Source organism: Amphibalanus amphitrite, unplaced genomic scaffold (genome assembly GCF_019059575.1).
Source record: "Amphibalanus amphitrite isolate SeventyFive unplaced genomic scaffold, NRLGWU_Aamphi_draft 000579F_arrow, whole genome shotgun sequence".
Taxonomy (NCBI): domain Eukaryota; kingdom Metazoa; phylum Arthropoda; class Thecostraca; order Balanomorpha; family Balanidae; genus Amphibalanus; species Amphibalanus amphitrite.
Genome location: NW_024882073.1, coordinates 155,103 through 169,626, shown reverse-complemented (window position 1 = coordinate 169,626; position 14,524 = coordinate 155,103). Strand labels below are relative to the sequence as shown.

Here is a 14,524-nt window from a genome sequence, read left to right as displayed (position 1 = left end):
CCTCCGCTCCTTTCGATAACAATGAGATAATGGTTGATATGATGAAGAAAGTGCAAGGTATCCTCTATTCGTCACAGGTTTCCGGGTTATGATTGTGGTTTATCATAGCAACGCATCATAGCATGCGCGAGTCATGTGTGATGTGATCCCTACAGTCACGACTAAACCGTGTGGCTCAACGGTATGTGCTGGGTACGAACACGCGCTCTGTGAGTATGGGCGTGAGGTCAATTAGTTAATACATAGGGCTTGTCCGTGTAAATTATGATAGCTTTTGATGATAGCTTGGTAATTTTTTCATAGCTTTTCATGTAAAGCAAGGATATTTGGCAGCAGTAGACGCCCACCGCGCCCATTAGAAGACAGGTTGGGTGCGTCGGGGTCGGCAGCGTTCAGAATCGACACCGTCGGCCGGGCAGGGTGGGGACAATCTAGGCAGGGAGGGCTGGCTGGACCGGGTCGAAGCGCAACAGGTCCGCAGGTCGGAGTAACCACCTGTTGCCGTGGTGACGGTCCGCTCATGGTTCAGCGGCGGGTTGCAACGACGAGCCTCAGTGATGAGGTCGGTTGGTAATAGGTATAACGATTGTAAATGATTTTTTACACCTGTGAGGTAGAAGCTAATGGATTTTTTACACCTGTGAGGTAGAAGCTAATGGATGATTATACCTGGCTTTGCACGGTGTGTTGAAGTAGTAATAGATAATATATTCTAGTGAATACAGGGAATAAATAGGCTTGTTTAAGCAGTATCGGTAGGTATGCTTATTTTAAAATAAGCCTCATGCAGTTTGCATTTGTGGACATCTAAACCCGGACACTGAACTAAGATCATGTAACCGTCTATGATCTCTAAACCTTCGTCATTAATCTAATGAATAGCACGGGAAGCAGTCGATTCAAAAGTTCCTCTTAGATCATTAGCTTAACGATCAGCATAGGAAAGCAGGCAACTTCAAATAGCGCTCTTCATCATTATCATTACGAACATCACCAGAAAGCTGAAAGCAGTCGACTCCACCTTGTGCCAGTCCTCCGACGTTCCCGGCGCCCCTCGGGGGTCCATTCCGTCTGGGTTACGGTCAATGGGATCTGACCGGGCGAGCGGTGACGATCGATCGCCGGCGGGCCTCTGATCAGTGCCCCAAGGGGTCGCTTGGATAGGTTGGAGTCTGAGCTCAGTGTGAGCTCGCTTTTATGTGCTCCTGGGGCCCGGTGGTTAGTTAGGTCCCGAGTGTGAGCCAAGTCTCGGCCGGTTAGATCGGTGTCTCTAGACTGAGTGTGGACCCTCAGATTAGTGTTCTGAGACGCGTCTAGCTAGGTTGGAGTCTGTGGACTGAGAATGAGCTCTCTTATCAGTGATATGAGGCTCGTCTGGTTACATCGGAGTCGCGCTGGACTGCAATGTGGACCCTGGCCTCTGATTAGTGCCCCAAGACTCGCCTGGTTAGGTCGCAGTTTCTTTGCCGACTTTTAGGGCGCTAGGATAAATCTGAGGTAGCTGGACTGGGTCGAAACCTGTCTAATTAATGTTTGTTCTGATATGTGATTGGTTGGATCTAAAGATCCCTGATTCTTACGCTGAAACTCTGGCCTTGATTCAATGCTTTCAATGTTTCGATTTTTGTTCTAAATCATGGGTTGGTTGTATCGCTTCTAAAAGCTCACATTCTTTCGAAGTTTTTACTTTTTAAGTTCTTTTAATGTCAAAGTCCGTTGTTTCGAACGTCAGCTGCGTTACAGTTGACTCGGTGAGTTGAGATTTGCTCTGGGGGTAGAGGCGGTTATGGCTCCAGCCGTCCTGCCCGGCGCCGTCGGGTCTGGAGAAATTTCAAAGTGTCGACCAGCTGTCAGGCTCGGTGCCCTTGTGTGTGGGGATAGGTCAGCTTGAGGTCGGACACATCCGGTTCATGATCATACTTGAGTTGTTGGGATGTGGTGGGCTTCAGGCCGAATGAGTTCGGTTTAGAGTGAGGCTCGAGACTCTGCCGCTTAATTCAGGAACTGCTTTTTAGAAGCTTTCTCTCGCTTCTAAGCAGCTAAACATTTCGCCCAGCCTCAAACCACCGCTATATCTAATTCAAGAGTCGAGAGTGACCTACCCGTGTCCAGCTAGGGGCCAATTTTACTGAAAGCTCTGGGTTGTCGAGGCAGCGACCTATGCGATCAGGGTCTCCGCTTCTAAGCCGATGGCGCCGGTATCGTTAGAAGGTTGTTCTTGGTTACTTGTACCAGCTCAACAGATTCGCTTCAATGCCATCATTGGTTGGTCTTCGCTCAAATTTGCCTCTCCAATCAATGTCTAATCAATTCATTTTTCCTTGTAGGCATCATACGAGGGAAAAGTATCCAGGGTAAAGACAGCCGCATTCATTTGCACGCTGCATTCATCTCGGCTTTTAGAAAACACGTTTTTATTTCTGTGTTTCTTCTAAATAACACAGCCTGCTGATGATCTGCTTTGCCCGATATTACTATGTAGCCATTATGATCAACATTATGATGTATTACTTGTTGATCATTTTCCTTCTGCCTGTGATAGTTTCAGCTCACCCACACCCCATCCCACTTCGTGACATCTCAAGGTCCCCTGTCACCAGCGCCCGCCTCTCCGACCAGAGGTTCACGGTGCAGGTGACCTCGTGACATTTGGGGCGGTGGTGCACATTTATGGGTAGTGGTGGTGTGTTAATCGACGTATCAGCCAGAGATTCGTAGGTGTAGTGGTGAAGGTACGGTTATATGCGTGTAATCTCGTGGGGTGTTTTGGTGTCCAAGTCTAGAAGTGGGTAAGTCTCATGTTTTCTAAGTCACAAATTACGCTCTTAGATGTCTTAGAGTGATACAAAACAATATAATCACGAAACACTCTGCACTGCTCCTTATCCTCGCATTCGCCCCTACAGAGTACGAAACATTTTTCTTCACTCAATTCTCATTTTATCTGTTGGTGGTTTGAACCTGACCAAGTAGGGGTTCTTTGGATTCTCACTTCTCCATTGATGCCTTTTTCTCTGCAGGGACTCGGGGAGTCCGCTTCCTTGTAGTCATTTCGTCCCGCCACTCTGGGGGCCTTTGACGGCTGATTGCCACCATACGACCCAGGTCGGACGCTGTGGGGTGCTTCCCTGTGGGCGTTCGGAATCGAAAGGTCGAACGTGATTGCCGACCGGCCGTGCTCAGTCCAGACTTCACACGAGTCTATAGGCTAGGTGTTGGTCGTTGTAAGATGATATAGATGACATACGAATAGCACATGCTGGATAGCCTTCTCTATTTAAACTGGATTATCTTTTCTGTCATCTGTATGCACTGCTTCTGTTTCCTCCTGGTGTCTTTCGTGTACCTATCATTGTCCGTTGTCCGTGTATGGAACCGTCATTGTCCACCGCAGTAACAATGTGTGCTTGATTTTAGGCACTTTGTGTGACTACGCCTTCGCTGCATGAACGGAGCATTATGTCTGTCGCTGGAAGATATATGAGTAGATATCTGTCCATGTAAATACCATTTTTGTCTGCTCCATGGCTGTAAGTTGAAACATCAAATTCGTTGGCGCTGTCTCATTGCTTGTTTAGCAGCGTGCCTCCTGCTTCCTTGTCGCTTTCACCCAACTCCGCTTCATCTAGTTAACTTATATGGCTTTGGCTTTATCTACCTTTTCTCTCTCTCTCTCTACCCGCCAAGCCCCATCCCTCCCCTGTCCTTCGCCCGTTCCTCCCCCGTCTCGTACCTGTTTCCGCCCTTCCCATCCCGTGCAGGCTACACCTGTCACTCGTCACACGGACCTGTCACACAGTCACACCGACCCGTCACACTGTCACATTCAGAAAGCTGTCACATGCCGTGACGTGGCTCTGTGACGCGGCCATGTGGCGTGGCCTAGTCGCGCGGTGTGATGTTCGTATTGTTTCTGAATGATAGCAGGCTGTGTCTTTAGGAGCGGCTGGGCTGTTCAACCATGTTCCGTTGGACAAACCATTTAGTGGTTTCTGAATTAGGCTTGATCTTGATGGAAACAGATTACTATATGGTCAAATTGCTCATAAACCCTAATGATGTAACTAATGAAATGGCTACTTAGTACTTAATGGTCATGACTGTCACGGTAGAGTAGCTTTTGAGATCAATGCTGTGTCCACGGCCGAAATCGCCCCTGGCGGCAGGCCGACGACACAGAGAAGAAGAGAAGAATGCTGTGTCTAGAAATACGTATAGTTTGAATGTTACGTGTATATGCCATCAAATGGAATATAGTTATAGGATGTGAAGCTTAGTGTGCAATGTGCATTGTGCATAGCATAGCCAGGTCATGCTATATCCACCCTATCCAAAAGAAATAAAAAACCTTTCTATTTATAACTGCTTGTCTATTATAAGTGATAGGATACCCGGTGCCGTTAAAGGCATCTGGTTGCCGCATTTAGCTGCATGCCTATAATAAAGTGACTATCTGGCCAGTTTTAGACCGTCTATATCGGGTACATTCGTAATTACGTGTACAGATTAGCGCGATAGGTATAAATACATTGGCTACCTAACAACACCTTGGATGGTGATGCTGTGTTAATATCGCTTAGGATCAAAGTGAGCAAGCGTAAAGCGTTGCGTTGCAAGCGAAACGTCGTTACCGGCGAGAGCGAAGCGCTGTAGGCCAAGATTTCGTGACTTCGTATCAGAATCTTACCTAGAACTTTTGTGAACTGAACCGTGAGGTGTGTCTCCTGTCGTTCAGTCTGTCGTGAATTGCGTGATATCACGTAAAGTCGTGCTGCTTTTACCCGATACACATACGCACTTCGTAACAGCTGACTATTGCAATGTGACAGTAACAGTGACATCGTACCTGTGACAGTAACACCGTCACGCTTGACATGACAGTGACAGCACATGTACCGTGACGTGACCATACCATCTCAATGTGTCCACACCATCCGTAACAGTAACGCCTCCACCATATACCACAGCGTCGCCCTTCGGGCGGTGGCCGGTCAGATAATAGGCAGATTGAGCGTGTCACTGTACCACCACCTGCCCCCCCCCCCCTCCCTGGGCCGCGGGGGGGAGCGATAGCGGCTCACTCCCGCCCGTCACGGCGAGGCTCGACGCTCGCCCGCCTGTCGCCACCGGTGTGGGCTCGCGAGCGGAGGTGTGTGTGGTGGTGCTGTCTCGTGGGTGGGTGTGAGGTCGAGGAGAGCGGGAGGCGAGTGAACCATGCCGCCGGTCAAGAACGGACGACGTGGGGTGAGTGATAGGCGACCGGCTGCTATGTGGGTGTGGTGTTTTAGTTTTTGTTGTGTGTGTGCGCGTTACACTCAGGTAGTTCGAATGACAGGTGGTGATAATTGGGTACTTCAAGTCTTTTTTATCTCTTATGTTTTTGGAGGTTATGCCGCTTTTTGTTCCTTTCAAAGGTCCATTGTAATCGTTCATGCTAGCTATATTCCCATATTTGCAATCATGCCACAAAACCTGCTGAAACCATTCATGGGCATCGTACCATAAGTGAAGTGTTTTTGGACCCAGGCGACGCACTGCTAGCATACGTGACGGTCGAGCGTCTGTGATTTATCTGCAAATCAACTGTCGATGTTTTGTGCTTCGGCTAACCGCTAAAGTGTGCCATGAGCCGTAAATGAACCGTTAGACGGAACGTCTGGTCTGACCCAAGTCTGGTTGAAGATAGTGCAACTGATGCATGCTACCGGAGGCCTAAGTGGTCTAAATTCTGCTCTGTGGCTTTCGACAGATTAGATATTCCTTCAAAGCCATTAGATCGTGTATAATTTCTTGGATTGTATGTTATGATCAGGGGTTGTTCTTGGAAGATTTTGTATCACCCTTTTAATTCATTCTGCATTCCTGATTCTTATTGCTCTCAGGTTGTCATCGATTCAGTAACCCACTTAGTTTTAAAGTTTCATGCACCAATTGCATTTTACTTCATTCATGTTCGGAGCATTTTACTTACCAGAACATTAACCCTCGCCCGCACATGGGGGGGGGGGTGCCACCCCCCCCAGGCAGTCTTTCTGCTCTGCACTCAACATTTTTAGAGCTAGAAGGCTGATTTTTCGTATAGCTGCTTGTCTATCCTTTCTTGATGTCCACTGAAAATTTCAAGTTTCTGTGATTTCTGGTTTCCGAGATATGACCTTGTTTTTCAGGTCATGTCATGACCCAAATGGCCAATTCTCAACATCTTGCGTTTGCCATGGGCCTTGTGAGCTTTTGACACCCTGATTTCGGCCTTTTTTGCCAGTCTTACCTCCAACCTATCATGGAACATATTGTTCGACGATGTACAGGGGTCAAGGTCAGGGTCAAGGTCAACCTAGGTCATCTAAGATAATTGCGTTTTAGGCAAGCTGAATTTACTTTTTGTGAATTTTTTTTTTTACTGCATTTTTGGTAAAAGCTTCTCAGATCATGATTTCATGTGATATGGACCCAAAAACAATCGGTGCACACATCAGTATACACACAGACACACACAGACATACAAACACATATAATTGACCTTGACCTAACTTGACCTGAAATGACCTCAGCAGCAAAATTCTGGTCGGATAGTGTGACAAAGAGGTTCTAGCTGGCTTAGCACCAGAAAACAGCATCGTCATCGGTATTTGCTAAGCAGCGCACTTGATATCCAACGGTGACCCAAAACAGCAACATTTTTTAGTTTGACCTGACCTGGAAGGTCAATGACCTACCTGAGAAGGTAAAACTGGGTATCATTGGATTTGTCTCTTCCCAAAGAATCTTTTTGGTCTTTACTGCTAAGCTCTATCTCCAACAGGAACGAAATGGCGCGGGGGGGGGGTGGCAACCCCCCCCCCATGTGCGTTCTAGGATGGGAAAATGGCATGTGCGGGCGAGGGTTAAGCTGACCTAAGTGCTGAATTGTAATGCCTTGCGAGTAGCCTTGGTGCAGCGTTTACAAATTCATTAGCATCGGCTCATTGAAGAGTGCATGCATTATTAATGAGTGTGCGCGATGTAAGTTAAGGACCGCGTGCGTTCTTAACGTGACAGCATGATTTCGTTCCACGATAGCTGATTGGCTGGCCATTAGCCAGCCTAGCAATGCGACCATTTGTTCAGACTGTTTGACTCTAACTGACTGTTAAGCTGTCAGACTGTTAAAGACTCTGGCTGTGACTATCAGACTATTGGATAATACTGTCCAGACTGTTGACCCTGTCAGACTGTCAGACCTGTCAGATTGTTGGACAACACTGTGCAGACTGCTAGTAGAGCGACTGGCAGTTATCAGAAGCTGAGTGGGCATTGTGTCCAACTTTTCCTTTCCTGGAGTTCCCGGGAGCTACATTGACAACTCCTGCAGGGCAGACCTGCCTGAAGAGCCGGGCCTCGGAACTTTGAGTTGAACTCTGAGCCGCGACGGTCGGGTTGAGTAGGTCGTGCTGAGTTTTGTCTGCAGATAGTGGTTTGGTTTACCCCTCCTCAGTTCCTAACTTTGAGATAAATATCCTGGAGCTGTTGTTGTACCTTAGATATTGTTGACTCGGAAAGGCGTTGGTTTTTAAATTCTTAAGAACCGTTTTGAGGCAACGCACACGTGCCGATTTTTACGCGACATCAATCAATTATTGTCACTGATGCCCTATAAGGTTCATGCGTATCGTATTCAATCCGCTCGCGACTCGTTGTATTGCCGTTCATTTTACTCCGCTCATATCTTCTCTTTAACCTAGTGGTATATTTTATGGTCATTTTTCCTCATCATTGCTCGCCTCTCTTTCGTGGCCCCTTTCCTGAAAGCGTTTCTTTCCTGGTCGCGTGTCAAGTTGAGGCCACGCGACAAACTTTTCCTTATGATTCACTGCGCCTGTACGCGACACTGTAAACCACTTCCTCATCAATATAATCTGTGGAGGTGTGTGTAGTACTCATAGATACTCATAGATACACTCAGAATGCACAGTATTCAAAACCTGCCTCCCCTCCCCCTCATCACAACTTCTTCAAAACTTGCCCCAATACGGTAATAAACTCATTGTGTTTGGAGGCGAAAAGTTTCTGGTGAAAAGTCCACACCGTAGCAGATATGGGTGGGTACTGGGTAGTGACCAGGGCACCGGGTCAGGGTGCCGACTCAAGTGCCCGAAGCAGCGTCCCTCAGCGTCTGGCCGTCTCGCTGACGGGTACTTGTCGTCAAGGACAGGAGTTTACTTGCTGATAGGGCGCCATGGACACATAGCGTCGTACCTAATCGAAGACGCGTGAGGCCCGGCTATGTGAAGAAAAAAAAATGGGACTGAAACGCGGCAAGCGAGGCGGGTAGAGATTTGTACGATTTTTCACGGTGACGTACAATTCGCGATGGTGGAAATATAGTTAATGTGGTGGAAACTGTCGGCCTACCGGTATCTCGCCGATTTGTTGTGAGTCCGACGCTTCGGACGATTTTCCTCTCGAGTGGCTTTGAAACGAATGTTGCGAGTGGTTTCTCGGTCAATGTACTGGGCGGGTGAGCACTGAGCATTGGTGAATTGAAGGTGGTGTCTTGCGTCTTTGCTGGCCCGCTCCGTTTTGCGCAAGTTTGTTCTTCGGACATGCGTTTCGCTAGCAGCCTTCCGCATGTCTCAGATGTATTTTGGTGTTGTTGTTTGTTTTTTTTTTGCTATCGTTCCCTGACAGCTAAAAAAGTTGTAACAATCTCTTCGGATACCTATTCGTTTTTCTCAAGCAATTAACACGAATGAGAAATTCAGTAGTTTTTTTTCTTATCCGTAGCTTTAATAAGGCAGAGGCCTCCAATGCCATCTACATTTCTGTTAGTCGTTTCGACAGGCTAGAACACACGCTATCGGCTTGCTGAACTTAGCTTTTGGTACGGCAGATCATGGTGGTCCCAAACAGCAGTGTTCAAAATCAGTGCCTATGACAGTATCCTCACTACGTTGTTCAATCCTCGAGAAACCAACCTGATCAGGTACCCGAGAACATCAGGACACGATCTGAATGGTGACATGACCTGTCCACGGATCAGGTGGGCGGGGACAAGTGGGGAGGGGAGGGGGTTGATTGACGCCACCTGTGGCTAGATGGAGGTAGGGGGCGGGGGGGGGGGGGTCAACCGCACTAGGTTATTGGGGATACGTGTCTGGCTCATGGCTGAGTGCAATGGAGTGTTTGTGTAGGTCTACGCTTTCTTCTGTGTGCTCGGATGGGATGAAACATTTTCCCCCTTGTATCTTATTGACTTGACCCGGCGTTTCAAAGATAGAAGAAGCATGTCTGTGTTAGATCCATTATCTACTTGAAATAGCCTTGGACGCTTTGGTAATTGTCATTGAGCGAATTCACATGGTGCAAAATAGCTATGAAACTCAGCGTTAATGGGCTTGTTCCGTATGATGTCTTACCCGCATGAACGAATCCAGTGACCTTGTGAATAGCATCGCTAGCGTGTAATGTGTGGTTCCTTGATAACCGACAAGCCTAACTATGTAACGAAGCCGCGAACTAGTGCCTGCCGTGTGGTGCATGGTTGAAAGAGCGGGTTGAATTCGTGCTCTAAATATAGCTCCTGCAAGGTTTGCCTGGCGTAAACAGTTCGATCTCTTGGTCGGGGATCCTGGCTCTATTGAAGCTCGTCTGGTACGTTGTGTAGTGTGGGGGACTCGGAAAGGGTCATAGGGTAAAGTCATGAATCATGATGCTCAGGAGCTTTATAAGCGTAAACAGCAGTGCAAATACCCTGTCAATTGTTTTAACTGGGACTCTCAGTGGCTGAAAAAAAAACTAAGCCAGATATACCTGCTTATAAAAATCCCAACTATAAGGTGTTATCCAAAATTATCACAACGCCTCTGCACGTCCTGGTTAGTAATGCTGGAATCTCTACACCATTTTCGATGCATTTTAAGACAGATGAAGTCCAATTTAAAACAGTTGATTTCTGAATTAAAACAATTGACAGGCGGGTTAAAACACGTGACATTCAGCTTAAAACAACTGACATGCGATTTAAAATAAATGAAAAGCAAGTTAATATAAATGACATGCAATTTAATCATACAAATATAGGTACGTAAAGCTATGTTAAATAATCATGTTTTGCTGCAAATTAAAAAAAAAAAATGTTGTGTTCGACTACATGATTATTTGTAGGGAGAAAATTGAAAGACGCCTCTGCCTCTTTTGGACGAAAGTCACTCTAAACACTTTCAAACACCGAATTACAAGTAACGTTGACAGTTGACCCAATGAACATAAAAATACATAGCACCCGTGACCCTTGTTTATGCCCATGAGGTCATGTCAGGTCACGAAGGGTATCTAGCAGGTTTTAGCAAATAACTTTGGATAGAGGAATGTTAGAGCGATGAAAACGCCTTAGATTTGTTAAGCTCCACGATACGGATCCGCTGATACGCAGCATGACCCTTTCCGGTCAGGTCAAAACCTTGGCCTGAGGTTTTTTTCTTCAATTTGACCTTTCAAGGTCAAATTATAGTTCATTCGATGCGTGTTGACGAGAGGAACACGATGCAGGTAAAGTTTAGCTCGTGCAAGGCTTGAGTCAAAAGTTAGTGCAAAAAAAAAACTGTCCGCAAAAATCGTCCATTTTGGCAGTTTTTGCCACCTGCAGGCTAGAACGTTGACGTTAGATCAAATATGCAGGGAGAAATATTCCAAGAGAGCGTTAAGTGGGCTATCAAATGCGCTTTTCCTCGGCGCTGTAGCTCTATTGGTTCCCGAGTTATGTGTCGGCTTCTAAAAATTGTTGACATTTGGCCTGAAAATCTGCAACATTTGGCCTTCAATGACCTCTGGTGACCTGACCTTGACCTGAGCAAAAAAGTGACTGAAGTAGTTCCGTCATTTTGTTTGTCACTCTTTCGCACAGTGCCTGCCGCGTATCGCTTCGAGCCCAGGAGCCGAGTTAGAAGGGGAAGGGTGTTCAAACACCCCCCCCCCCCCCAGCAGGGCGTGGAAATCCAGGCCCCCCAGCGGGATGCGGGTTAAGAAGGAGAAGGACAGTGTTGAGTGTATGTAGTGTAGGATTCAATGTCTTCGTATGGAAGCTCTAACGCCAGTCATTTTGAATTTTTAATCCAATGAAGCATTGCTATGTTAAAGTTCTACGAACTGTCACAATTGCAAATATGTAGTCGAACACATTGTTATTTTTTTTGCACTAAAACGTAATTATTCAGCATAGTTTGAAGTAACTATAATTTTATGATTAAATTGCATGTCATTTATATTAATTTGCTTGTCATTTATTTTAAATAGCATGTCAGTTGTTTTAAGCTGAATGTCACGTGTTTTAACCCGCCTGTCAATTGTTTTAATTCAGAAATCAACTGTTTTAAATTGGACTTCATTTGTCTTAAAATGCATCGAAAATGGTGTATATGTATAGTCTCCGACTTTGAATCACGCCAGTAGAACATAACTATTTGCCACGGACAATATCTGAATGTCACCAGTTACAGGTACCTATACTAAATGTCACCCGTTATAGTCTTTTTATTAGTAAAATTTGCTGCTTTCTTCCACGGAAATTTCTACACCTGGTAACACCATGTGGGCGTTCTTGGTGTGCGTGTGGACTGGTAGCTCAACCTCCAACCCCCACCCTCTACCTCTCCTTCCCACCTCTCTCTCCCCACTCGACCCCGTCTGTATGCTGGCCTCGCTCTCGACCGGGGCAATATCCACGGGCACTTGGTCCGCAATAACCCCCGGGGGGCAATAACTGAGCCCGAAACGCCCCTCATCACCGTCTCTAGCTGAGCTGTCGGTGCCGACATATCGACAACGACTAGATTGGATTGTCCTGGTGACTGGTGTTGTTCTTTATCTGCTTTGATTTGTTTTGGGTGTGGTGTTCATAATTGGATTTATCTGAGGCGTTTACAGTCATTGTGCTTATTGGTTAATGGTTTATCAGAGATTCATACGGTCGCAACTTGCAGTGCTAACTTTGTTTTGAGGATGCAGATATTTGCGTTTCTGAGAAAGCCAAAGCTAAATTACCAGAGTGACACTGTGAGGGATCTGATGTGATTAGTTTGCACCTTTGGTTGGCTGTTTTGGCCAGATGCGTTTGCCTCGTATGGATGCCAAAACCAGTCTTATCATACCCTTGAGCACTGTTTTTTTTTTAAGTTTGATCGCAATGTTGCGGCTATTTTTCCAATTGTATGTATTTATTTGAACGCCCACAGGTATGACACCCATTTACAGACGCAGTCCGATACTAAAACCTATAAATACATGTGCTCATGGGTTGTCAAATATAGGTACGTATAGTCATGTCAGAGAGATTAAGAAGGCTCTAAGAGACTTCATAAAAGTTCCTCGACTGGCGAATAGGTCCGCAGATGCCACATGTTCGTACATGCCGTTCACTTGTCTCGGTAAGCGACAAAACATTCCGGCCCTTATCGTTTCCACCCTTGCGGTGGGTTCGTGCAGTATCGCCCGTCCTCGAGTCCGCCTACATGGAACACACAATCCAAACATCCCAACAATATCGGTGGACCTAATGCGACCAGAGAACACCGAATGAAGAAAAGTGAGATCGCGCTGCACCAACCTTGCCCGAATACAACTCACACCAAAATGAGACAGAAGCTGATGGTAATCGAGAGACTGAGAGGGCCGTGTGGAATGAGTTGCCAGCCAGATGAGCATCTTATGCTGGATCCGTTATTCCTCATACATCCCGACCCTCCGCTACCCCCTCTCCTCCCGTTTTCCGCTCTCTTTTTCGCCTCTCGTCATATTTTCCCAAACACGTATACCATTCAACTAAGCGACGTTCGTTCTTCTGCGTTCACAGAAGGCGACCAATGTCACATTCCAGTCTGGCCATGTATCGCGCAACAAGCGTGGTCAGATCATGGGCGAGAGGGGCGAGTTCCGAGGGTGTACCATCTGGCTCACAGGTGAGAAACGGTGAGAGTGGTTAGAATGAGAGACGGTGAGACTGGTTAGAATGAGAGACGGTGAGAGTGGTTACAGTGGGAGACAGTGAGACTGGTTAGAATAAGAAACAATGAGAGGTGAGGAATGGTGAGAGTGGTTAGAGAGTGAGAGAATGGAGCTGTGTAAGAGACGGGTGGTGTGAGATTGATGAGAGAGGGCGATAGTGGTTAGAATAAGAGACGGGAGCTGTGTAAGTGAGGGTAATATTTGGTTAGAGTGTGAGACGGTGAGAGTGTTTAGAGTGAGAGACTGTGAAAGTGGTTATACTGAGAGATGAAAGCCGTATGAGAGACCGAAGGTGTGAGAGACGGTGAGATTTGGTTAGATTTAAAGACTGTGAGAATGGTTAGAGTAGATACTCTGAGAGATGAGAGTCGTTGAGAATGGTTAGAGTGAGGAGGGTGCGGGTTGTGATGTGAGACAGGTGGCGTGCGGGATATGATGTGAGAGACGGTGACAAGTGAGTGATTAGAGGGAGGTGAGAAGTGAAAGAAGTGATGTGAGAGACGGTGAGAGGTGGGGCAAGCTGACCCTTCTTCAGCCTCTTTTATCCCCTTCGTCGGTGTCACCCCTTTTACCCCCCCCCCCCCCCAGGTCTGTCTGGTGCCGGCAAGACGACCATCTCGTTCGCTCTGGAGGAGTTCCTGGTCTCCAACGGTATACCGGCGTACGGTCTGGACGGCGACAACATCCGACACGGACTGAATAAGAACCTGGGCTTCTCCGCCGAGGACAGGTGGGAAACACTGGACGCCGCGCGCTCTTACTCACTCGCTCACTCACTCACTCACTCACTCACTCACTCACTCACTTACTCACTCACTTACTCACTCACTTACTCACTCACTTACTCACTCACTCACTCACTCACTTCTATCTCCCTTGCCTGCTCTGTGTAGTGCTCTTCCTCTTCCTCTACCCCCTCCTGCCTCCGGTCCTCTCTCTGTTGAAACAGTTTGCTGGCTATGCAGTATGCCGTGCAATAATTTGGCACAACCGAAGTGCAGTCATGCAGCCGTGCAATGAGATAAAAATATGGGACAGAAAGCGGTTGAGTTTTGAGCAACGACTGTAATACGCCCTTTGTTGTGAATGGAGATGCAAAGCGTTGGAATCTAGTTTTACCAAATAAACTGTCCTCCGCCCGTGCAGCCGTTAGTGAAACCAATAGCGCAAAATGTGATAGAGGAAAACACGATATCATACCGAATCACCATTTCTATATATGATCATCTTGTGAGTTTTTATGTGGCATTGTAATGATAGTTATTATAAGTTGATGGACGTGAATTCCAGGGCAGTTCAGTAATACTGGAATGTTTGACGCCTTCCGTTGCTGCTAAGGTATTTTTGGGCACTTGCTGAGCCCGTGACTTGTCGCTTATCTTGTTCAAGGCTCGGGTCATTGTGAGCTAGGGTTTGTCTGTTTGCTGTCGGACTCATATATCTGGCTCGCTCCAATCAAAGACATCGGCTCAAAAGCCTGTGGAAGCGCCTCTAGTGCATTCCGTTGTAGCCGCATGATAACCTAATCATGTCTGTCTGGTTTGTT

At 46.8% G+C, this 14,524-nt stretch overlaps 1 protein-coding gene across 3 annotated transcripts in view; it reads left to right on the top strand.

Annotated features, from left to right (window-relative positions):
* The window catches only part of LOC122394200 (bifunctional 3'-phosphoadenosine 5'-phosphosulfate synthase-like), a 55,130-nt gene that overhangs the window by 22,408 nt on the left and 18,198 nt on the right, over window positions 1-14,524 (top strand). For 2 of the 3 annotated variants that reach the window (XM_043390924.1, XM_043390926.1), the window contains 2 exons: window positions 12,827-12,932; window positions 13,567-13,708. In XM_043390924.1, the coding sequence (XP_043246859.1) occupies window positions 12,827-12,932; window positions 13,567-13,708 (248 nt within the window). Of the gene's footprint in view, window positions 1-5,115; window positions 5,245-12,826; window positions 12,933-13,566; window positions 13,709-14,524 lie in introns of those variants that run through there. The other variant, XM_043390925.1, reaches the window with a different exon arrangement.